Source organism: Schistocerca americana, chromosome 10, assembly GCF_021461395.2.
Source record: "Schistocerca americana isolate TAMUIC-IGC-003095 chromosome 10, iqSchAmer2.1, whole genome shotgun sequence".
Lineage (NCBI taxonomy): Eukaryota > Metazoa > Arthropoda > Insecta > Orthoptera > Acrididae > Schistocerca > Schistocerca americana.
In genome coordinates this window covers 122,583,136-122,609,998 of record NC_060128.1, presented here as the reverse complement: position 1 = coordinate 122,609,998, position 26,863 = coordinate 122,583,136, and the positions used below count along the sequence as shown (strand labels likewise).

At 45.0% G+C, this 26,863-nt stretch overlaps 1 protein-coding gene and 1 pseudogene across 1 annotated transcript in view; one reads left to right on the top strand and one right to left on the bottom strand.

Annotated features, from left to right (window-relative positions):
* Positions 1–4,212: 4,212 nt before the first annotated feature.
* The window catches only part of LOC124552291 (trypsin alpha-like), a 37,622-nt gene continuing 14,971 nt past the window's right edge, over positions 4,213–26,863 (bottom strand). The window contains exons 3-4 of the mRNA XM_047126568.1: positions 17,501–17,784; positions 4,213–4,488 (exon numbers count right to left, since the gene is read on the bottom strand). Coding sequence (XP_046982524.1) covers positions 4,234–4,488; positions 17,501–17,784 — 539 coding nt within the window. The 3' untranslated portion in view covers positions 4,213–4,233. The remainder of the gene's footprint in view (positions 4,489–17,500; positions 17,785–26,863) is intronic.
* LOC124552881 lies at positions 13,950–14,067 on the top strand (annotated as a pseudogene).

The window sequence follows — 26,863 nt, the reverse complement described above, 5'->3', positions numbered from 1 at the left end:
ATAATCCGACCTTTATCAAAGTCGGGAACGTGATGATACGCATTTCTCCTCCTTACACGAGGCATCACAAGAACGTTTCAGCAGGCAACGCCGGTCAACTGCTGTTTGTGTATGAGAAATCGGTTGGAAACTTCCTGTCGCTTAAATTTCGCGTCTGTAGCACGTCATCTTCGTGGTGTAGCAATTTTAATGGCCAGTAGTGTAGATAGAACAGTTTTTGTGTTTGACATTTTGTTTACTGCGGCTTTCTATCGATATGTATTGAAAGAATACGCAATATTATTGCCAGCAATATTACTTTTGCCTCTTTTTGCTGTTCCGTGTTTAGAATTATGTCACTGAGGAAACCATTATTGAAACCATTATTGATATATGTAGCCTTTAGTTAACTATTCCTGATTATTTATGGAATGGCTCATTACACTTTCGCAGTACAGTAAGAGTTTACACAAGATTGTGACAGTTTTGCAGAGTGAAGCTTGTGTGGGGGTGGAATTTGTTGATATACCTGTGGAGCCCAAGACTCTTCCGGTGGGTTTTTTGCTTTTTTATTCGTTAGCTTCGACAACTCCTAACCAAAGTGTCACTTTCAGAACTAGCCTAGACCTCGGGCTAAGCTACAGATGGGACAGTCACCACAATCAACTTGTTTCACATCAGTTGGCTTCGCCCGCTGCCAACTCGTCTATCAAATTCCAACTAAACCTAGATTTTAGGCTAAGCTATAGATCCGTCTGTCACCAAACCCAGATTCTTGCTTTCACATTTGTTGGCTTCACCAACTCACGAATTTTCGCATTCCAAACTAGCCTAGACTTCAGGCTAAGCTATAGGTGAGTCAGTTATAAATCATGTGTGCCCTTTGGACGTCAGATCTGGAACCTCGAAAGATCTGGAGAGATTGAATAAGAATCCCTAACGGTTTTTTCCACCAACCTGTCGTCTTCCAAAGCTGTGTTCCCAGCGCAGAAGACAGCTCGTCGGTCGTGGGAACTTCTTCGGCGGAGGCTGCTACGCTGTCATCTCGAACCTGTGATTGTGCTTTTCATGGGATGCTACTTGCCCAGATTAGTCTCCGTATCTACAGAGGGCAAGATCTGTAATACTGACACTTCTCATTACTGTATCCTCCGCAACGCCCGAAAAAAGTCTGACTGGCGCAGCCGAGGTACTTCGTCTTCCAGGCGCGCCAAAGCGACCCGAAGGTGTCCGAAGCACTTCGGCTGTAATATCGTTACTCTCACGTTCCTCAGAACTGGTGAAATTCAGTAAACAAAAACGATAGACTCGTAGGGTAACCATGAGAGAGTGTCATACTAGAGACTGGGTTAAATATAACGAAAATTAGGTAAATAATTAATAAGGGAAGTTAGGTGTTTTGGCGCCTAGCACCCGAATGTGCCGACCACTCAAAAGAAAGTTCAGTACAGTTGGCGACCTCTCCGCCGGACTGGTACATACTGTACCATCTGTCGCTTGTACTTCATACAAGGTGTTTCAAAAATGACCGGTATATTTGAAACGGCAATAAAAACTAAACGAGCAGCGATAGAAATACACCGTTTGTTGCAATATGCTTGGGACAACAGTACATTTTCAGGCGGACAAACTTTCGAAATTACAGTAGTTACAATTTTCAACAACAGATGGCGCTGCAAGTGACGTGAAAGATATAGAAGACAACGCAGTCTGTGGGTGCGCCATTCTGTACGTCGTCTTTCTGCTGTAAGCGCGTGCTTTTCACAACGTGCAAGTGTGCTGTACACAACGCGGTTTATTCCTTAGAACAGAGGATTTTTCTGGTGTTGGAATTCCACCGCCTAGAACACAGTGTTGTTGCAACAAGACGAATTTTTCAACGGAGGTTTAATGTAACCAAAGGACCGAAAAGCGATACAATAAAGGATCTGTTTGAAAAATTCCAACGGACTGGGAACGTGACAGATGAACGTGCTGGAAAGGTAGGGCGACCGCGTACGGCAACCACAGAGGGCAACGCGCAGCTAGTGCAGCAGGTGATCCAACAGCGGCCTCGGGTTTCCGTTCGCCGTGTTGCAGCTGCGGTCCAAATGACGCCAGCGTCGACGTATCGTCTCATGCGCCAGAGTTTACAACTCTATCCATACAAAATTCAAACGCGGCAACCCCTCAGCGCCGCTACCATTGCTGCACGAGAGACATTCGCTAACGATATAGTGCACAGGATTGATGACGGCGATATGCATGTGGGCAGCATTTGGTTTACTGACGAAGCTTATTTTTACCTGGACGGCTTCGTCAATAAACAGAACTGGCGCATATGGGGAACCGAAAAGCCCCATGTTGCAGTCCCATCGTCCCTGCATCCTCAAAAAGTACTGGTCTGGGCCGCCATTTCTTCCAAAGGAATCATTGGCCCATTATTCAGATCCGAAACGGTTACTGCATCACGCTATCTGGACATTCTTCGTGAATTTGTGGCGGTACAAACTGCCTTAGACGACACTGCGAACACCTCGTGGTTTATGCAAGATGGTGCCCGGCCACATCGCACGGCCGACGTCTTTAATTTCCTGAATGAATATTTCGATGATCGTGTGATTGCTTTGGGCTATCCGAAACATACAGGAGGCGGCGTGGATTGGCCTCCCTATTCGCCAGACATGAACCCCTGTGACTTCTTTCTGTGGGGACACTTGAAAGACCAGGTGTACCGCCAGAATCCAGAAACAATTGAACAGCTGAAGCAGTACATCTCATCTGCATGTGAAGCCATTCCGCCAGACACGTTGTCAAAGGTTTCGGGTAATTTCATTCAGAGACTACGCCATATTATTGCTACGCATGGTGGATATGTGGAAAATATCGTACTATAGAGTTTCCCAGACCGCAGCGCCATCTGTTGTTGAAAATTGTAACTACTGTAATTTCGAAAGTTTGTCTGCCTGAAAATGTACTGTTGTCCCAAGCATATTGCAACAAACGGTGTATTTCTATCGCTGCTCGTTTGGTTTTTATTGCCGTTTCAAATATACCGGTCATTTTTGAAACACCCTGTACGTATCAAGCTGCATCAAGGCGAGCTTCTTAGCAAAATAAAAAACTGACGGCCACGGCCGGGAATATCACATAGTCACCACAATCAGGTTTTAAGGTTTCACTTTCATTGCATTCGCCAGGTCGCAACCGAACTGCCATGTTCCAACCTAGCATCGACCTCTGGCTAAGCTACAGATAAGTGTCTCACGACAATCAACTTTTCTGTTTCATATCCGTTGGCTTCGCCAGTTGTCAACCAGTATATCGCCTTCCAACCTAACTAGACATCAGATTAAGGTATGGATCAGTCTTGTCACCACACGCAGATTTCTTGCTTTCACGGTTTTTGGCTTCATCGACCCACAACCGAACTATCGCATTCCAAACTAACTCAGACCTAGGGCTAAGCTACAGACGGGTCAGTCACCACAACAGATGTCTAGTTTTCACATTTGTTGGCTTCGCCAACTCGCAACCAAAGTGTGATATTCCGACCTAATACAGACGTCAGGCTAAGCTAAAGATTAGTTTGTCAACACACACTGATTCCTTGCTTTCTCATTTGTTGGCTCCACCAAATGCCCCGCGGGATTAGCCGAGCGGTCTCAAGGGCTGCAGTCCTGGACTGTACGGCTGATCCCGGCGGAGGTTCGAGTCCTCCCTCGGGCATGGGTGTGTGTGTTTGTCCTTAGGATAATTTAGATTAAGTAGTGTGTAAGGTTAGGGACTGATGACCTTAGCAGTTAAGTCCCATAAGATTTCACACACATTTGAACGTTTTTGCTTCACCAACTCACAACCAAACTGTTACATTCGAAGGTAACCTAGACATCAGGTGGAGCTACAGGTCAGCTGGTCACCACAATCGCTTACAAAGAGCCGCTTATCCCAGCAAACCAGCAAGGTTCCACAGAAAAATATCTCCCGCGGAAGCGTCACTCCACGCAAGTGATCAACCCCGTTTAGACAGTTCAGTTGGTTTGAACTTTGCAGCTGGAAACTTGGTAACATTTTGTCGAAACAGGTAACCAAAGAACATCGGATTCAAAATTACTTCTGCCCTGCAATTCTGCTTTATTTCTGCATTCAAATATAGAACACCAATAAGGGAGTATAGGAGTAGGCCTGAGGAGAGGAGATGTCAGCACGTCTGAGGGGTTGGGCCTGACCCAGGCGCCAGTTAATCCTGGCAGTAAGGGCAAGTCAAGCGTGTCGTCACACTCCGGAGAAGTACCGGATCCAGTCTCGCACGTAGTACTCGGCCAGGTTGACCAGCACGGTGTTGGTGTCGCACGAGTAGGGCGCCACCGAGACGATGCCGAACTGGACGCCGTCGATGACTGCCGGGCCGCCATCGTCGCCCTTGCAGATGCTGCCCTCGAGGGGCGCCACGCACAGCATGCGCTCCGTCAGGTTGCCGCCCTGGCCGTCCACGCACTCCGTGTTGTTCACCACCACCATCTGAGACAACTGCCGAACACCGCGCTATATGAGGCTAAATGGCGACTATTTTTTTCTAATTGAACTGTAATTTACACTGCCTGCCAAATAAGTGAAGCACATGGAACATACGCTATGTGATCAGAAGTATCCAGACACCCCCAAAAACATACGTTTCTCATATTAGGTGCATTGTGCTGCCACCTAATGCCAGGTACTCCATATCAGCGACCCCAGTAGTCATTAGACACCGTGAGAGAACAGAATGGGGCGCTCCCCGGAACTCACAAAAGTGGTCAGGTGATTGGGTGTCACTTGCGTCTTACGTCTGTTCGCGAGATTTACACACTCCTAAACATCCCTAGGTCCACTGTTTCCGATGTGATAGTGAAGTGGAAACGTGAAGGGACACGTACAGCACAAAAGCGTACAGGCCGACCTCGTCTCTTGACTGACAGAGACCGCCGACTGTTGAAGAGGGTCTATTCAGACCATCATACAGGAATTCCATACTGCATCAGGACTCACTGCAAATACTATGACAGTTAGGCGGGAGGTGAGAAAACTTGGACTTCATGGTCGTGCGGCTGCTCATAAGCCACACATCACGCTGGTAAATGTCGAACGACACCTCGCTTGGTGTAAGGAGCCTAAACATAGGACGACTGATCAGTGGAAAAACGTTGTTTAGAGTTGCGATTCACGGTACACAAAGTAGCGATCCGATGGCAGGGCGTGGGTATGGTGAATGCCCGGTGAACGTCATCTGACAGCGTGTGTAGTACCAACAGTAAAATAAGGAGGCAATGGTGTTATGGTGTAGTCGTGTTTTTCATGGAGGGTGCTTCCAACCCTTGTTGTTTTGCTGGGCACTATATCACAAGTCTACAATGATGTTTTAAGCACCATCTTGCTTCCCACTGTTGAAGAGCAATTCGAAGATGGCGATTGCATCTTTCCTCACGATCAAGCACCTGTTCATAATGCACGGCCCGTGGCGGAGTGCTTGCACGACAATAACATCCCTGTAATGGACTGGCCTGCTCAGAGTCCTGAATCCTATAGAACGCCTTTGGGATGTTTTGGAACGCTGACTGCGTGCCAGGCCTCACCGACGGATATCGATACTTCTCCTCAGTGCAGCACTCTGTAAAGAATGGGCTGCCGTTCCCCAAGAAACATTCCAGCACCTGATTGAACATATGCCCGCGATGGTGGAAGCTGTCATCAAGGCTAAGGGTGAGCCAAGACCATAATGAATTCCAGCATTACCGCTGGAGGGTGCCACGAACTTGTAACTCATTTTCAGACAGGTGTCCGTATACTTTTAATAACATAGTGTGTGAGGGGATATCAGTATAACTTCGTATGGATATCAATGTAACTTCGTACACCTACGAACACCATCGGCGCGTCTATAAATGATCTGAGCTTCAATTCTTTGTGACAGGTAGGATGGCCACGAGAGTGCATTGGGGTAGTGTTGTTACCAGGCCTGGCGGGGTACATGAGGGGCGTCAACAACGCCAGGTGTTGTGTGATCCCCTGGAAGGACGTGAAGGTACTGTGTACTCGTGTGAAACTGCGTTTTCATAACCTGACTGAGTTTGAATGGGGTCTCATTGTGGGTCTGTTTTCGGCCGGCTGGTTGAATCGTCCAGTACCCAAATGTGTGAGGCATTTGGATGTGACAGTGGTCTGATGTTGGACCAAATGGGAATGTGAGGGTAGGGAAACTCGTCGTCAAGGTTCCGGTCGACCACGTCTGATCACCACAATGTAGGATCGCCGCATGTTTCCCTAAGCACATATTAATCAGTCCACATGCGCATCTTCCATCCAAGGACTAATAATGAACTTCCTACAACATTCCGTGTTATCCCGCGCCACTGGCTGGAGATTGGCAGCAGCTGGACTAAGGAATTACCATCCCCTGTGTAGGCTGCTATTAACACCACAATACAAACGGATACGCGTGGTGTCGTGCCTTGACTGGCAAGCATGACAGCTGATGGATGGCGTCGAATCGTGTTCAGCGATCATCGTCAGCGAGTATGGAGTAGACTTGGTGAGAAGTCCTATTCTTCTATTGTTTTGGACACAGCTGTCTTATTGCTAGTGTCATGGTAAGGGGAGCCATCAGGTATTACTTTGGGTCACGGCTAGTAGTGAATGAGGAAACTCTGGCAGCCCAACACAGCTCATGTATTATTTCGCATATGACCGTAACAGGACAGAGCTCGTCCACAGATGGCATGCAACTCTACGAACTTTCTGCGTGATGTTGACGAACACACATGGCCAGCGAGATCCCCATATCTGCCCCATAGAGCACCAGTGGGACCAATTCGGATGTCAGGCTTCAACGGCCTTAAGATGCCCTACCCAGACGGATCAGTGTTTGCACCAAGGCCAGAAGGGGTGTAAGGCAGTACTGGTAAGTGGGCTCACAGTGTAAAATTCTCCGTTAATTTCACTCGGTTTTTTAATCACTAAAATAACATCGCATATCCCTTTGAGCCGTGATGTCTCATTTCATTTATGTCTGCAGGCTTCCGTGGCCGTTGCCAGTAAAGTTAAAATTCTCTGGAATGTCAAGCCGCGTTGCATTTCCTTCTAAAATATTCGACGTTTCGACCCCTCTGCTGGGATCTTCTGCAGGATGTTTCGGTGCCCACTGCTGCATAGCGTTCTAGGAATAGTGGACACTAAAACATCCTGAAGAAGATCCCAGCAGAGGAATCGAAAAATCTATTATTTTAGAAGGAAATATGACGCGGCTTAACATCCCAGAAGATTTTAACTTTGTCTCATTTCGTTTCCTCCTCCCCTCCATGCTTCACGTTCATTGTCAGGCACTGTACATTCCATATATTGCGGATAGGCTAACAACAGCCAGACTGCTGCTGTTCAACCTTTCGACAGGATAATTTTCCGGCCTGGTGCATGAACCTGATAACCCACATTAAAAGAAAATTGTTTAAATGACTGAGTGACTGCTAATGCCATCTGTTATCATTTGCCAAATAATGGCATTCATATCTGTTTGCACTTTCACTTCACAGTGGCCACTTGTGGTTGTTTGTATTTGTAACTAAGCATTCTCTTGTGCAAGAATCTGATAAACCTCAGGAAGTGGCTGAACAAAATAACAAGAGATTTTCTGCTGCAAGAAAGCTTGACTTTTCATTGTTAGCGCAGTCAGATGAACCAGGTAATGTACTCTGGTGCATGAACCTGATAACCCACACTAAAAAAAATTATTTAATATGAGTGACTGCTAATGCTATCTGTTATCATTTGCTAAATAATGGTATTCATATCTGTTTGCACTTTCACTCCACAAAGGCCACTTGTGGTTGTTTGTATTTGTAACTAAGCATTCTCTTGTGCAAGAATCTGATAAACCTCAGGAAATAGCTGAACAAAATAACAAGAGATTTTCTGCTGCAAGAAAGCTTGACTTTTCATTGTTAGATCAGTCAAATGAACCAGGCAATGTACTCTGGATTTAAAATATTGAAATATATTATTAACTGGGTAAACATATGAATTTATTTATTGTGAAATCGACTGATTCAATTAACGTAACGGAACGTGTGTACGTATCATCACTAGCAGCAAAGAGAATAAATTAGTGAAATGTAAGTATCAAAGTTGCTAACATTCTATTTTGCATATTAATTTGAGGTGAGACAACATCAAAAGAAAGAGGAAGAAAGCCAAAGCGTGATGAATCATCCTGGCACAGGAACAATCAAAGCGACGAATCATACAGAAGGAGAGAAGTACATCGACCACAAAAGAAGACATGTTGTGGAAATTAAAAGAGGTAAACCACGTAACTGCTCGAAGAAATGCTTCCAGAACCTTCAAGAACACTTGAGGTCCAATATCCGACCTCATATTACAACCTTCCCGATGCCACTGGTCAGAGATTATTTCTCTCTAAATGCGTTACTCTTGTGGCACCAAAGAGGCGTTATGCAGCTAGTCCACAAAAAAAAAAAGAAAAAAACCAGGGCTATCAGCCTACAACGCAGCCTACCTGTTAAGTTCAGAAAACATTATGATTTGTGAACAAGCACTCAGCCGCTGTTCTTGGAATTAAAATAGCAAAAATCTATTAACCACCGATATGAAGAAAATAAATGCAATACCGACAGAAGACAAGAAGGGAAAACACCAATCAAGACCACACAAGTTATCTGAAGAACGGAGACTATTATTCGAGATTTCATTGACAAAATAACCATATACGGGAGTCATTACACAAGGGGACAAAATGCTAATAGGAAATACCTGTCTCCAAAAGTCTCTGAAAGAAAGCTATGTGACATATATGGAGAGTTGTATTGGCAACACACAAGAATCAATAACATTCACCTTCTTCACTTATATTTTCAGAACAGAGTTTAATTTACATTTTAGCGAACGCAGTCTGAACACATGTAAGCAGTGTGATGTTGTAGAAATGATTGTAAGAAGTACTATAGCAGAAACAGAGAAAAGGATCATCCTAAGAGACAAAGAGCTGCACCTTCGGAAAGCTGAAAAAGCCCAAACACAGATAAAAATAATTTTTGAGAATGCTGCTGGAAGTGAAACACTTTCACAATAGTATTTGATATGCAGCAAAGCAACTCCACACATACATACCAGTGTCACATTTTGTTCCAGGCAGTTGTGGACACAAAATCTTGGAATGCATGGCTCTAAAGCAGAATCTCACATGCACATGTAGTCAGAGGATGTTGGTGGTCGGGGATTATAAGAAGTACTGTCATGTTTATGTGCATAGATAAAACAAGTAGAAGGGTCAACAGATGCCAAACACTTGATAGCTTGGTCAGACTGAATGAAGGCCAAAACAAAAAGGTGTTTGAAAATTATTCCATACAGTGGAAGACAAATTTCCTATATCTGGGTAAGTGTTATAGAAAATATGACTTAGGTGTTACAGAAAATATGAAAAAGAGACTCCTTGTTGTATATACACCATAGGTTGGTACAAATTGGTAGAAACATGCAAGGAGAAACAGCCTTTTCAAGTGAAACAAATGGTCCAGGAAGACAATGCATCAGCTGAAAATTTGAAGAAATACTTAATATTTAGGAAGGAAGACGCTGATAACAACTTTGTGAGAACACAAACGGCTAGACACATCATGATTACCCAACACTTACCAGGAAGATACTGCATTGCCTAATCACACAGTCCACAACTGGAAAAATACAAATAAGTAAACATTGCAAAGAAAGACAAGATACAACATGCCTAACACCTCTCCACTAATACCGCTTACCAATCAAACTAAACTGAAGGACCTCATGAAACTGTGCCAATTTACACCTGAAGAACACCGAGAAGTTATACTGGACTGAGGATCAAAGTGCCTACATCATGCAAACTACAGGATAGGTAAGCGACAGGGCAACAAATGCAAGAGCAGCAGCAACAACGACAGTACTCTCATACTGAATGTGAGTCAGAAAATTCATGGGATGACAAAGATAAGGAGTAAAAAAGTATTGTAGTTTACCAGGTTCATGCCGTGAAATAATTAAATTCTGTTTGCTGCACTTTCTAATTCTTATTTTTTCGTGGATAAAATAGTAAGGTATATTGTCAAAAATTTGTGAATAATTAGTTTATATTATTAACTTTGAAACGGTAAATACAAAAATATTCAATAATAACCTTTAAAATAATAAAAGGTTGCATTTTATTAAATATTTCAAAAATAACATGTGTGAGTTATCACGTTGATGCACCAGGCCATACAATTTTAAAATGCAATACAAAAAATTAGAAATTCTAGAGGATGAAGTGACTTACGATTTTTTATGACAGTATATGATGCGATTTACACTATCTTTTCATTATGAGGATGATGTGATGGTGGCCCCTGGTGGCTGTGGATACGCATTTTGATGTGTGAAATACTGGAGAGGATGTTAAAGGAAAAGGACCGGAAGGAACTGATACGTGGGCTTTAGGTGTTAGGTGATGGAGATACCAGTACGGGAGAGTCAAGGTCAGTATTGTGTTTTGTTTCTTTTTAACGTCATTTTTGCGTGAGTGATACGCTCTGATACGTTTTTGAACGGATCTTGAGGAGAGAAAATGGACTGCCAAGTACAAAATATAGAATGCAATTTAAAAGATGTACGGCTGTTAATATTAGGCTGGTGCATAAATTCGTACCGTTTTTGGTTCAAATGGCTCTGAGCACTATGGGACTTAACATTTGTGGTCATCAGTCCCCTAGAACTTAGAACTACTTAAACGTCACACACATCCATACCCGAGGCAGGATTCGAACCTGCGACCGTAGCGGTCACGCGGTTCCAGACTGAAGCGCCTAGAACCGCACGGCCACAGCGGCCGGCGTACCGTTTTTGTTTTGAATGTTGGTATTCCGGTTGCTAGAGGTTTCTTTATCGATTGTCACTTTTATCTATAATTCACTGTAGCTAGTTGAGTTTACGTATTGTCATTTTGTCATTTGGAGGTAGCGAGTGGAGCTACCAATACTAGAAAACGAAGTCTCAAGTGGAGAAATCAGAACATTTCCGACGTATAATACAGTACGTCGGAAATGATCCGATTTTTCCACCTGGCACTGGTATTGGAAAACGAAGTACCAGGTGGAGAAATCGGGGCACTTCCGCCGGACAATATTATACGTCGGAAATGTTCCGATTTCTCCACTTGAGACTTCGTTTTCTAGTGTTGGTTCCTCCACTCGCTACCTCCAAATGAGAAAATGACAATACGTAAACTCAAACAACAGTGAAACAGAGACGCACCTATGACCACCCGCTGATTTGTGTGATTTTGGTTTAGAGCCTGCGGCACCCGTACACCCTATTTTTGAACCTTCCCCATTTCATGCAAATGTAACACGACATCTACATCTACATCTACATTTATACTCCGCAAGCCACCCAACGGTGTGTGGCGGAGGACACTGGAATGATCACAGTTTATCACATTTGCAAGTTCTCTAGTACACGGAAGTAGATCATTGTGGATAAATGCATTTAAATGATCTACATCAAACACAAATATCTTCTTGGACGTGGGGAGTGTCTTATGTCAAGACGGCTCTGCTTAAAACGAGAAAAGATTGTAGAGCACTTGCCCGCGAAAGGCAAAGGTCCCGAGTTCGAGTCTCGGTCCGGCACACAGTTTTAATCTGCCAGGAAGTTTCATATCAGCGTACACTCCGCTGCAGAGTGAAAATCTCATTCTGGAAACATCCCCCAGGCTGTGGCTATGCCATGTCTCCGCAATATCCTTTCTTTCAGGAGCGCTAGTCCTGCAACGTTCGCAGGAGAGCTTCTGTAAAGTTTGGAAGGCAGGAGGCGAGGTACTGACGGAAGTAAAGCTGTGACGACGGGGCGTGAGTCGTACTTCGGTAGCTCAGATGGTAGAGCACTTGCCCGCGAAAGGCAATGGTCCCGAGTTCGAGTCTCGATCCGGCACACAGTTTTAATCTGCCAAGAAGTTTCATATCAGCGCACACTCCGCTGCAGAGTGAAAATCTCATTCGAGAAAACCATTTTCTTGCCGTGCTCTGTCCAGTGGCATTATCCGCATACACAGCCCAAATGTTGCTGGCTACCTCCGCTGCTGTCCGCCGTCTATGAACTCAAACACAATTGAAGATATGCGCTGGAAAACGGGATAACCCTCAAATGTAAAAGCTTAGGGATAAGTGTTGCCATCTGGTGCTGGGTGCGGACAGCAGTAGAGGCAGCCAGAAACATTTGTGCTGTGTATGCGGATAATGCCACTGGACAGAGAACGGCAAGAAAATGGTCTTCTCGTTTTAAGGAAGGTCGTTTTGACATTAGAGACTTTTCGAGTTCAGGAAGATGTTCGGGGTTTGAGGTAGATTATTTAAATGCATTATTCCACAATGATCCACTCCAGTTTCAAAAAATGGTTCAGATAGCTCTGAGCACTACGGGACTTAACATCTGAGGTCATCAGTCCCCTAGAACTTAGAACTACTTAAACCTAACTGACCTAAGGACATCACACACATCCATGCCCGAGGCAGGATTCCAACCTGCGACTGTAGCGGTCGCGTGGTTCCAGACTGAAGCGCCTAGTACCTCTCGGCCGCTGCGGCACGGAACTTCAGTTTACCGAAGAACTAGCAAATGTGATAAACTGTATTCATTCCACCATCGTGCGAAATTGCATGAAATGGGGATGGCTCAAAAATTTAGTTTATGGATACCGCCTGCTCTAAGCCAAAATCACAAAAATCAACGGGTGGCCATATCTGCGTCTCTGCTTGGCCGTTGTCAATTGGCTCGTGAACAACACCGACCATTCGTATCCTGTACCGTTACTGGTGACAAGAAATGGCGCCTTTATGCTGACGTAAAAAAAAGAAAGGAACGATTGAGCCCAAACAAAGCAACAACTCCCTGTTACAAATACGCGAGCACATCCACGAAAGATAATGTTTTGCATATGGTGGAACAACGACGGTGTGGTGTACTACGAATTCCTTCCCCGAGGTGTATACATCACTGCTAACATTTATTGTCAACAACTGACACGTCTTGCAGATGCAGTCCAAGAACAACGGCTTAGAAGACTGTGTGGAGCGATGCTACTCCACAATAACGCCCGCCCTCATTCTGCAAGACTAACGAAAGACACTATAAAGCAGTTAGGTTGGAAAACCAGTCCCGACCCAGCTTGCTCGCCTGACCTTGCGCCCTCAGATTTCTACCTTTTCCGCTGTCTATCGAACAACCTTCAAGGAAGTTCCTTACCGGACGAAAATGTGCTCCGAACAAGGCTGGACGAGTTCTTCAGCTGAAAGCCACGTGTTTCCTGCAGTCCCTGAATCGAAAAGATACCCAAGCGCTAGCACAGTGTTGTAAAATAGTGAAGGAGAATACGTGTGTGTTACTGACGAGTAAAGTCTGCGTTATTTGTATCTGTTGTATATACTACGAACTTATGCACCAACCTAATAGCCTCGTAAAGAAATAAGGTGCAAGAAAAGTAATACACGATGTTTAATGTCCCCCTGTCGGCTAAACAACTTTTGCTTCTGGGCAAAAAGTTATATGGAATGGTCAAGATGACTGGGCATAGCGCCATAGATTTTAAATTACGTCAGTGACGGAAGAGGAGGCGCTCAGCCATCAGTCGCAATCCCGTTAGTTTTTATTACTCTTCCAGATCTAGATTTCGGCTGCAAATAGCCATCTTCAGTGTACAGGCCGTATCAAAAACAATCATCCGATTTGAAAAAAAAGTTTAATTATTATGTTATTTGAGATATGTGCGTGAACAGCGTACTGTTGTAAAGAACAAACTCACGAGGTGTGCGCCCAATTCAGTTCTAGTAAAAATGGTATCGGGACAACAGGAAGCGTTTTGTGTTCTACGTTTTGCACAGTGCGGGTCAGTAATGACGGTTCAACGTGACTTTCTCACTAGGTATGGTGTGGATGCCAGCGGCCTTGCCGCAGTGGTAATGCCGGTTCCCGTCAGATCACCGAAGTTAATCGCTGTCGGGCTGGGCTAGCACTTGGATGGGTGACCATCCGGTATGCCGAGCGTTGCTGGCAAGCGGGGTGCACTCAGCCCTTGTGAGGCAAATTGAAGAGCCCCTTGATTGAGAAGTAGCGGCTCCGGTGTCGCAAACTGACATACGGCCGGGAGAGCGGTGTGCTGACCACATGCCCCTCCATGTCCGCATCCAGTGACGCCTGTGGGCTGAGGATGACACGGCGGCCGGTCGGTACCGTTGGGCCTTCACGGCCTGCTCGGGCGGAGAGAGTTATGGTGTGGATCCTTCTGTAGCACAGAGCCTTAGACGTTGGCGTGAGCAATGCCGAGAAACAGGTTAAATCGCCGGGCCGTCCACGAGTGTCTGACACAGACGCCGAACGCATCCATCATATTTTCACAAGGAGTCCACAGAAATCCGCTCGCCGTGCAGCTCGACATCTCAATAGGCTCCCGACGTCCGTCTGTGTGTTGCGTCGATGCTTAGACACGAGACCCTACAAAATTCAGCTTCTGCAAGCTCTTCGTGAAGGTGACAAACAACAACGTGTGCAGTTCTGTAATTTCGTTCTTGGCAATATGGAGGATGACAGTTTTCTTCCACGCTTAGCGTTTAGTGACGAGGCAACAATCCACTTAAATGGAAAGGTGAACCGTCATAATGTGACAATATGGGGTCGGAACAACCACACGAAGTTGTACAACATGAGATGGACACTCCAAAATTTAATGTGTTTTGTGCTATTTCACGGAAAAGGTGTACGGTCCATTTTTCATTGCCAAGAACATTGGTACAGGAAGCTCATACCTCGATATGCTTGACAACATTATTTTCCCACGGTTGGAGACTGATTCAAAACGACTTGGTTTACCAACAGGTTGGTCCACCGTCACACTGGCGTCTGGAAGTGCGGGAATTTTTAAATCGAAGGATTACTGAACGACGGATCTGTTGCACTGGACCAAATGATTCAGCTTACATTACTGTCCTGCAAGGACACCGAACCTGACTGTATGTGGTTATTTCTTGTGGGGTTCATAAAAGACTGTTTATGTGCCTCGATTACCAACAACAACGAAGGAATTGCGACATCGCATAACAGCAGCTGTTGAAGCTATAATTCAAGACATGCTCGCTGCAGTGTAGAAATAATTTGAATACCGCAGTGACATATGCCGTGCCTCTCAAGGGGGGCATATTGAACACTTACGAAAAGGTATGAAAAAAAACTTTATTAGTTTGCCGTTCATCAAAGAATAAAATTCATTGTACGTGTTTATTAGTTTCATAAATACAGACGTGCTAAATCGGACGATTCTTTTTGATGCATCCTGTACAGTATTTGAGCTACAGTTCAACAGACTCGCGGCAGTACACGTCACCATATGCTCTCACTTTCCTTCTGCCTTATACACCAGTTGCCATGTCCGCGGACCTAACCGAAACACGCGCTCCCTGCCATCGCTCAGCCCGGCCGCACATGCGCGTTGGTCGGCCTTAGCTTTTCGTCGCGGCCGCCGGAGGTTCATAGTGTTACCTCCGCCTGAAGACGTCGCGCCATTTAATAGTTCTTGCCTGCAGCTCCCTCTGTGGCCACAAGATATAACGGGACCACAGACCTGACGCCAGGATCTCCGCTCCCCCTACCTTTTACAAATCCCTTCAGATCCTGGAACGCCATGCTCTTCGCCTCGCCTATCGCATCCGTCTCCCCGCCCCCACGCGGATCCTGTACGACTTTATTCCCCTCCCCCTCCTCCTCCTTTTCCTCGAACGGATACGGATCCTCTACACCTCCCGTAAACTCGATCCTCCTCACCCGCTGGTCTCTGCCATCCTCTCCCGCCCCTGTCCGCTGCCGCGCCTGTATTTCCACGTCCCACCTGCTCTCGATCTCTCCACTCTCCACACCCTCTCCCAAGGTGGCTTCCGCCAGCTCCCCCTCCCTGATGATGCCCTCCTCCCCTCCATCTACCCCTCCTACCAACTTTGGTCCTCCCTCCCTCTCCGTGTTGCTATGGGCACCCTCTCTCCCTTCTCTCCCCCTTCCCTCCCTCCTCCCTTTTTCTCGACCACTCCTCCCCCGGGTTTCCCCTACACCCATTCCTCCACTCCTCCAACCATCTCCTCTGCCATTGGCGTTTTTGCTCCCCCTCTCCCTCCCCCTCCCCCTTCTTCCCCTCTTGGCAGGTCCCCGGACTCGCACGCGCTAAGTGGACATTCGCGCGCCGGAGATCATCGCCATCAGTTTCTCGTGTGTGTGCCATCGTGTTTGTGTTTAGTGTTCACCTGTGCCGTCGAAGTCGCCAGTGTTTGTGCGCCGTGCCGACAGTTTTTTGGTGTGTTTCTCGTCGAGTGTGAACGGCTTCGTGTTTTTTGTATTCTGTGTCTACTGTTTTTGCCCACCATTTTGTTCAGTCTATGTGTCTTCTTCATATTTTTTCACTGTCAATACTGAGGCTGAAGAGCAGCGTAGGATGCTGCTGCCAGCCCGGTTGATGTACAGGTGTTTAAAATAAAAATAAAGGAAAAAAAACACTGACGCCATGCCCACTCGCTCTTGCTCGCTAGCTGTGTTAACGTCGAAGTGTTATTGTACAGATTTTGTATGACAACCTAGGGCTTAGAACTTAGTTACGTTTTGGATTGCACTGTGGATTCGTGAATTGTATTGTGAACTTAATTACGTAGCTACTTGCTATGAGAGCAATAGACGGTCCCTGCTTCAATGTGAAGAATAAAGATAAGTAATCTTCCTGATCGGTGGCGCCTCACTTTGAGACTAATCTTTTCTCGGCCATCACATCTTGCGTCACACCCCGGCCACGCCCTGCTACCAATTCCAACTCATGTTTGCCACTCCAGGCAGACATAAAACCAATAAGAGCATGTGACGACATGTACTGCCGCGAGTCTGATGAATTGTAACTGTGATACACTGAAGATGGCTATTTATAGCCGAAATCTAGATTTGCAAGAGTAATAAAATCTGATGGGATTCTGACTAATGGCTGTGTGCCTCTCCTTCGTTATACACAACAGTTCGTTACGGAATCAAAATTGTTTAATGTTGAAACTTCCTGGCAGATTAAAACTGTGTGCCCGACCGAGACTCGAACTCGGGACTTTTGCCTTTCGCGGGCAGAGTGAAAATCTCATTCTGGAAACATCCCCCAGGCTGTGGCTAAGCCATGTCTCCGCTGTATTCTTTCTTTCAGGAGTACTAGTTCTGCTAGGTTCGCAGGAGAGCTTCTGTAAAGTTTGGAAGGTAGGAGACGAGATACTGGCAGAAGTAAAGCTGTGAGTCGTGCTTCGGTAGCTCAGATGGTAGAGCGCTTGCCCGCGAAAGGCAAAGATCCCGAGTTCGAGTCTCGGTCGGGCACACAGTTTTAATCGGCCAGGAAGTTTCATATCAGCGCACACTCCGCTGCAGAGTGAAAATCTCATTCTTGTTTGATGTTGGTGACGGTGGGCAGGCTGGCGAGACGTACCTGCAGGGTGTCGGCAGAGGTGCCGTTCTCAGTGCTCCAGCCGGTCACGTTGAGGACGGCCCCCAGCTCCGGCGGCAGCGTCTCGTTGCCGGGCAGCGGGATCACCTCGACGCGGCCCTCCTCCAGCGCGATCTCGCTCGTCAGCGGCAGCAGCGACACGTCGTAGTCCTCGCTGAACATCTTGTAGTTCTGGTGGATGTAGATGGCGTCCGCTTGGTACACGTCGCCGCCACTGTTGAGCGTCGACGTCCCCACGCGCACCGTGATGTACTGCGCGATCCCGTCTGTCCTCGCAACACAACATGTTTCATCTACTCAACAGCAGCAACCCGTGGGAGAAAACTCCACTGCAATATTAAGTCTGTTGACTTAAGGGAGTGTTAAAATGCCTCATAACCTACTCATTAAGAGGCGGTAGTCTTGCACTAATGGTTTAATACAGTAAGGCAAATTTTAAAGTGAGAGACTGTGTACATGTCCGGGTGGTGAGCAATTTTATTCAGTGGAAAAACGGTTTTTCCAAATCTTTTAGAATTTTCTGTTTCGAATGTCTTTTACATGACATACACTACCCTCCGTAAGTTTGGAAACACCGAGTGATTATGGACAATGGAGAGGAGATCCATCCGAGGTGAGCATTAATAAAACCAGAATGAGATTTTCACTCTGCAACGGAGTGTGCGCTGATATGAAACTTCCTGGCAGATTAAAACTGTGTGCCCGACCGAGACTCGAACTCCGGACTTTTGCCTTTCGCGGGCAAGTGCTCTACCATCTGAGCTACCCAAGCACGACTCACGCCCGGTCCTCACAGCTTTACTTCTGCCAGTATCTCGTCTCCAACCTTCCAAACTTTACAGAAGCTCTCCTGCGAACCCGGAGTTCGAGTCTCGGTCGGGCACACAGTTTTAATCTCCCAGGAAGTTTCATTAATAAAACCGACACACTGCAAGGACGGACTGCTCACTGGAATTGGAGGAAAAAATGTCCTGCGAACAAGTGCCACAAAATGGACGGTGTGCGTGCAATGACAAAAAAAGTCGTCCCGGAACACCACAGTACGGAGCTGCATCGCATCCACACCACAACATATGTTCGGAGTGGCTTCCGTCGGAGCAAGTGTTCAGACGTCACGCCATGCACTGCTGTAGCCTTTCGCACGTTCCGTCCCCTCTCCGAACACCGTCACAGGCGTCGTGAACACGCTGTTGAAGGGTCTGCACATCAGAAACTGATTCAACATACGCAGCACTTCTCAGATGTCCCCAGAGGTAAAAATACAAGAAGTTTCAGTTCGGTGATCTAGTAGGCCATGCGACAGGGGTTCCGTATCTCATCCAGAGTTGAAGTGTCGGCAAACTGTAAGGCGGAAGAAGGGTGATGCTTCATCATGTAGAAGCCACATAACATACCATACGGCCAAAGGCACATTCCCAAGTTGCCCGGTGAGAGTATTCCGGAGGATGGCTCTGAGCACTATGAGACTTACCATCTGAGGTCATCAGTCCCCTAGAACTTCGAACTACTTAAACCTAACTAACCAAAGGACATCACACACACACACCCATGCCCGAGGCAGGATTCGAACCTGCGACCGTAGCGGTCGCGCAGTTCCAGACTGAAGCGAGTAGAACCTCTCGGCCACACCGGCCGGCCCGTAGGATGTCCAGGTACCTTTCTCTGTCGAAGCATTGTCGAGTAATAACCAATGGAAGAGTGTGGTCGCCAAGAATCCCTGCCCACACATTGATGTAGTGTACCGAAACTACCGAATTCCGAGAATCAGAGCACTTGGCGGCTTCCAATGGACTTTACACTTATTCAGAACCCACCTCCCCCACAAAATCATTAAAGGAAAAACGTTTTATCGCTTCCCACATTTCCCCTGTTCCTGTAGTAAAACTTCAGCATCAGGAACTTCTTTACAACTAACTCCATTCGCAGTACGGTGCTGTGATAGACTGTTGTTTAACGCCCCCACGAAGAGGTTATATCAGTACCTCCACTAACAGTTAATTAGTTCAAAAATTATCACGTTGCGCACTCAAAGTATGACCTTTTTATTGCGCAACTAAAAGGTCTTTAATGTGGCAGGTATTGCTACATCAATTGATTACAGTCACCGAAGAAAATTAACAATAATATCACCTATCTTGTATTTGCAATCCAACGACGATCTCGCTCTGGCTTTGGCTCGTAATTAAAAATGTTGTCTAGATAGCATGACTGTCGCTGTTGGTGCGAAAGACACTCGGATGTTAATTCCGCCGACTTGAAGAACTTACGAAGACAATCTTCCAGGATTAATTTGATGATTTATGTTTTTCATTGCAATGTGCTTCATACTTTTTTAAACAATGGTCACTTGAAAATAATTCTTGACACTCACTTTTCACAAAAATTCACTTTTATTAAACTTTTTACACTTTCGCATGTTCAAAACATTACTTCATCATACAATTTCGCAGCCGTTACTGCTCTTAATAAAACTCACAACATTTTTCATTGTCCACAACTCAGACTCACTTTTCATTTCCAGCACAAAGTCAAGACTGTTCATATTCAACACAAAAACTTGAGTACTCTGCACGCTTCCGCCCCATAAGACACAAGTCAGCATCAAAGATATCAATAAGTCCAAAGATATTCACACTAGATATTATATCGATTTCAACATCTCGAAATATCGACGTACATACATAAAAATATGAAACCAAATTTGAATAGAGTGAAAGATATGAGACATTACGTAGAAAAAGATTCATTAATCTAAGGTATCGAAAAATAGGGTTGGCGGGTGGTAATGGTTTCGCAAATAAAGAACCATTACAAGGTGACGGTCTGTTGCAAAAGAATTTAAGTTCTTGACAGAAAGATGCAAACGTATGGAATTTTTCTGCTGCCAATTGCCACATGGTGGATCTATGTTTTGTGCGGGGGTTTAGGCACGTTCATGCTATTCACAGATTGTTCACCAATTCTTTTACACCAAGAAATTAAGCCTAGATCATAAACTGGCTAACAATAGCTGCTGTTACAATAATCAGCAGTGCGTGGATAGTCTCTGAAAATCCCAGAGCCGTCTTTCTATTCGTGCCATCTCATTGCACCTACACAACTCTGTTATTTTACTATTTAAGAATCTTCAAACTTCTTTGTAGTAAAAAAAATTATTATGATATGATGGGATTTACGCAGAATGAAGACTCCTCAAGCCGCTCTAGCTGCGATGCAGTAACAAAATATTTGATCAGATGAACATCCGGAACTGAGGCACGTATTTACAGAATAAAAATCCGCTTCTGTTACCATTAATTTTCTTAATTTATCTCACGACTGGTTACGAAGCTTAAAACTTCAGGTGCCGCCAACTGTGAACAAGAGGAAGGCCAACTAAAGTATAAGTACTGGGGGGTTTTTATTCCATAAATATTTAAGCAGTTCTTTATTGGGAACACTACGTGTTTTGAACCGTAACAAGTACACCCTGAGGTGAAGCACTGTTAATTAAAATGCCGTTTTTATTAGAATAGGATTTCATAAAAAACTATTGGACCTCGTAGCTTCCCGATTCTTTGAAGGCTAATCACGTGAAAACTGATTTTTTTTAAAAAAATTTCACAGTTTTGTTTGACAAATACTTTTAAGAATTTTTATTAAAAAATTTTCCTTTTATCTAATGAAAGGACAATGAGAGGAATGGACAGTAGTGGTACAAAATACCCTCCACCATGCACCATGTGGTGTGTTGCGGAGTATACATGTGAATGTACATGTAGGGAAATGGATAAGTCGTAATGCAGAAGGGTGATACTTAGCCAAATCAAGAGTGAATGCTAATGTTCTCTTAGGCGATAGGTCAACCGTCATCCTCAGATGGGCATGTGGTTGATTGTATAATGTAGTGAGGGAGATCATTCCAACGTCGTTACTGGTCTCGCTTGGAAAGGACCGTTGGAGAAGAAGCGACAGACCTCACGTTTGTGCTGTTTGCTAGGGGCCAGTGGCATGTCATTCCTTCCGTCCAGTGTCTGGGTCAAGGCTGTTAGTGATACGCTAGCGCACTTCAGAGTTCACTGATTTCGCCTACCACGAGCAGCACGTCTCAGATAACCTGCTATCTCAGACGAGTCGGGCGATAATACCAGAACTACGAGAGCAGCTCCTTCACTGGTACTGTGCGTGGCGGTTGTCACTAACCACGCGCATCCATTGGTCTGCCTGTGGTGACGTTTTCAGTAATTTCTACAAAAATCAGTACAAAAGTACCTAGTTTGACACAGCGACACATTTTCAAACTACGAGTGCTATTCCAGTCGTGGAGCCACTTGACAGAGCCGTATGATACTTCAAGATTAAGGTACTTGGAATTTATCTCCTTCTTCTCTTGAGACAGATTGCTTTTCATTAACTGATAAGAAACAGCTGTCGATTTAATCGACACACACCTGGCAATTCTGGCTCAAGGGCCAGCTTCCACTGTTCTCATAAATCGAAGAACTTAATGTGACACTGTCGATTTTATATGTAAGTTAGGAATCCAAATTTCTCACAGATTAATATGAACTATGATCTTTGTTTGTATACATAATATTGAAAGTATTGGAAGATGATGTAAATTCATCAAATGGAAGCATTATACTTTAGTTATTTATAATATCAAGTTTCGCGTCAAATAATACGAGTAGCGTAGTGGAATTCTGTCTAAGTTCCGTTTTCGTAAGTTTTGTTTTAATAAAGTTTTCATTGTTGTTAAAATACTTGTATTGTATTGTTCCATACGATATTTTGTATTAAGAATGCGCGCATTATCGCACTCTGAGCGCTCTCATATTTTCACAAAAATTTGTAAGTCCTGGCTCTACCGTTATTGTCTGAAGACAGTTTCAAATAAATGACACTGAATATGCAGTAGATCTAAACCGCACAAAAAATGTTTACTGCCACCATCTTGAATTGCACAGTTCGTTCTTTTCTATCAGAAATATCTTTTTCCTCAATACTGCACAGCCTGATAAAAATGTGAATCATTAAGAAGTGTAACGCGGCTTCCTTTAGACGAAAAATTAACAACATAAAAATAGTACCGCAAAGCCCAGAAGTCCCAAATAATCAAGCTCCAAATTTCATAAACGAAAAAAAGACAAAAAGGTCCCTTTTGGAATAATGTTGCTTGAATAGTAGCACGTAGATAGAAAAGAAATTCAGTACCAAGTAGCTTAATGTTTTGAAAAAGAAAGAAAGAAAAAAGATAGAATCCCATTAGTTTCAAAATAAAATCATAGTAGATCGCAAAGTATCGTAATTAGAAATCACGGAGTAGGACGAACGATCTCAAAGAATATTCCTTATGAGTACTCTTTGAGAATCGTATGTAATACCTAAGAAAGAGCCATGCATTGTTACTGAGTTACGAGAGTTTGCCGGATCAAGTCGTACTTCAGCGTTTGCTGCTCGTATACGTGGGCACGACGAGATTGTTTTTTGAACGCTAAAGATCTGTGATCTACTACGACGCACTGAACTTGTAAGAAGTAAATCAGTAACTTCAAATAGGATATCACGTAGAATCCAGATGGTGAAAGAATTGTCTTAAATTGAATATTTTCAATAAAAGACTGGGCATTACCCAAAGCTAGAAACTATTAATGATGGACCGATATAGAGACTAAACTTTGAAACCGAATTGTGAGTAAAGAATTAACTTTCGTGTAATCAGTTAATGGACTCTGGAACTTGCATAATATCTTGGACTGAAGTATACGTAATTAATTCCACCCAGATAGGAAAAGCTACTTCCTTACGGCAATGTTAGGATGTGAAAATAGTGCCATAAACCAGCATTCAGTGTTATTACTGCGTTGATAATATCTTTCAATCCATTCAATATTGTGTACTCAGTAAATAATTATCTTTGCGACGACACTGATTGTACAAGGAACGCGGCGTGCATAAGAACTCTTTGCTGCATCAACAAATTATCGCTCTGTTACGAACTATTAGGCTCTAGTAAACTGAAAAACTTCAGTGGAGGTATTGGTGTTGTGTATGTACTGAAGCTATGATTAATACCGGAATAGGAACTGATATATCCCTACGTGTAGCTGTGTTTAAATACGCCGGGGAACACATAATTGCTTGACCTGATCGAGACAAATAATACGCACTCGGTGTGATTTCAGCGCAGCCCAAATAGATATTTTATATAACGTCAATATATGCAGCTCTACCGCTAGTTAGCCAGACTGAAACGTTATAGAAGGGATCTTCAAAGGAAAAGAAAATCTGGTGGCTGCGTGGCCATGTGATGCTATTTCAGTGATTACAACATCGCATCAAATTTACGAAGAGGTTGGTAACATTTTGGCTCCTCTGCCACTGGACGAAGTTTCTGGGGAATCGCGTTATGGCACTTACTGTGTTCCCCTCGTTAGTGGTCTTCAGTCCGAAAACGTTTTTGATGCAGCTCCCCGTGGCAGTCTACCATGCACAAGCCTTTCATCTCTTCATCACTTGAACCTGCTCACTGTAATCAAACATTGGTTTCTCTCTACTATTTTTACCCTCTTCACCTCCCTCTATTACCAAATTCACGATTCCTCATAATCTGTTTTATCTAAGGATGCCTTTTTATTGGGCTACATATTTCTATTTTTGCTGCATTCGATTTAATGCATCGTTAGTTATTCGACCTACCTATCAAATATTCATCACCCTCCTGTCGCACCACATTTCAAAAGCGTCTACACTGACGTTACTGAAGACATAGGATAGCGATATGCACATATACAGATGGTAGTAGTCTCACGTATACAAGGTGTAAACGGGCAGTACATTGGCGGAGCTGTCATTTGTATTCAGATGGTTCATGTGAAGAGGCTTCCGGCGTGATTATGGCCACACGGCGGCAATAAACAGACTTGAAAGTGGGATGGTTGTTGGAGTAGACACATGGCACATTCCTTTTCGTAAGTCGTTAGCAAAATCGATATTCCGAGATGGACCGTGTCAACAGCGTGCCATGCCAAATGTCCAACACTATCTCTCACCATGGACATCGCAGTGGCCGACTTATCGACCGAGATCAGTGACATTTGCGTACAGCTATCAGTGCTACCAGACAAGCAACAGTACCTGAAATAACCACAGAAATCAATGTGTGACGTACGACGAACATGAGGGACAGTGCGGGGAAATTTGGCGTTAATGGGCTATGGTAGCAGATCACCTACGTGAGCGCCTCTCATAGGTCGTGACCATATCGGTTGAACCCTAAGACCGTCGCCCGGTCATGTGTGTCCCGATTCCAACTGGTGAAAGCTGATGGTAGGGTTCGAGTTTGGAGTAGACCCCATGAAGCCAAGGACCCAAGTTGGCAACACGGCACTGGGCAAGCTGGTGGCGTGAGCTGTGTTTACATGGAATAGACTGGATCCTCTAGGTCTTCGACTACTTGTTGACCATTTGCAGCCATTCATTGACGTCATGGTCCAAAACAACGGCGTAACTTCAAGGGATGACACTGCGTCTTTCACCAGGCCACAGATGTTCGCGATTTATCTGAAGAACATTCTGGATATATCGAGCCAATGATGCGGCTGACCAGATCCTCCAACATGAATCGCATCGAACATTTATGGGACATAATAGACAGGTCAGTTCGTGTCCAAAATCCTGCACCGGCAATATTTACGCAGTCCGCAGCGTCCGCAGATGCAGCATGGCTGCAGGGAGCTTCCAACGACTTGTTGAGTCGCTGTTGTCGTGATGCGGAAACGGAGCAATTTATCTGAAGTCCGAAAGGGCAAGGATGGAAATATTTCTGAAGCGGCTAAGTTTGCAAACTGTTCGTGTGCCGCTGTCGTTAAAGTATACCGTGCATGGCAAAATTGCAACATCCAAAATCGACGCCGAGGCAACTGTAGTGCACCATGGCCCATATACGACAGGGTGAACGACGACTGCAGAGATGTGTGCGGCCGAATAGACGTGCAACAGTTTGAGCAACTGACCGCCAGGATGAGTCAAGAGAGTACCAACAGTGTCTCCTCAATGACCATTCAGTGAACGTTGCCGCGCATGGGCCTCCACAGCAGGTGCCTGCTGGTTCGTGCACCCATGCTGACTGCTGTATATTGGGGACGAAGGCTGGAATTTTCACGCCAGAATCACAACTGGACATTCACAGGTGGCTTTTCCAGCACAAATAGTTTTGTGCTCCATCGATCAGATGGCTGTTGGCGTGTATAGTGGGAAATGTCTGGAAGCAAACACCTTGTAACAAACTTCGGAAGGCTCCAGGCCAGAAGATGGAGCGTTATGGCCTGGGGGAATGTTTTCGTGGCAATTTCTGGGTGAGCTCGTCATTATGGAATGCACAATGGAGCAACACAAGTATGCATCTACCCTCCAGGAGCATGTCTGGTGTTGGCAGGTGGACTTTCCTCAGCACAATGGGATGTAACAGCTGAACAATGCTACATGCCTCACAGCTCACAGTGTGGTTCAAAGAGCACCAAGATAAGTTTACCGTACTCCCCTGGCCATGAAACTCGCCGCATTTAAACCCAATCGATAATCCGTGGGACCACATCGATCGGGCTGTTCGCACGATGGATCTTCGTCTGAGAAACCTAGTGCAGCTGGCCATTGCACTGGGGTCGGCGTCGCTCCACATCCCTGTCGGTACCTTCCAGAACGCCACTGACACTCTTCCTGCACGTCTCTGCAAAAGCTGGTCGTTCAGGCTCTTAAGAGGTGGCCACAGTAATGAAACTGGATAGTGTCTCTTCTGTTCTGTTGACGGGCCAGACTGTTTTTCCAAATTGTTTCTCTGGGGCATTACAAGTATACGTTTTACATATCTTGAAAGGATTAGAGCTTGATTATCACTACTTCAAGGGGTGGTCCTTACTTGTAAACCACACACACACACACACACACACACACACACACACACACACACACACACACACACACACCCAAAACACACACACATAGATACACAGACCTTTCAAACTGAACCCCTATCAGGCTAGTTGGATATTATCGAGCTAGATGGATATTAAATACACTACCGGCCATTACAATTGCTACACCACGAAGATGACGTGCTACAGACGCGAAACTTAACCGACAGGAAGAAGATGCTGTGATATGCAAATGATTAGCTTTTCAGAGCATTCACACAAGATTGGTGCCGGTGACGACACCTACAACGTGCTGACATGAGGAAAGTTTCCAACCGATTTCTCATACACAAACAGCAGTTGATCGGCGTTGCCTGGTGAAACGTTGTTGTGATGCCTCGTGTAAGGAGGAGAAATGCGTACCATCACGTTTCCGACTTTGGTAAAGGTCGGA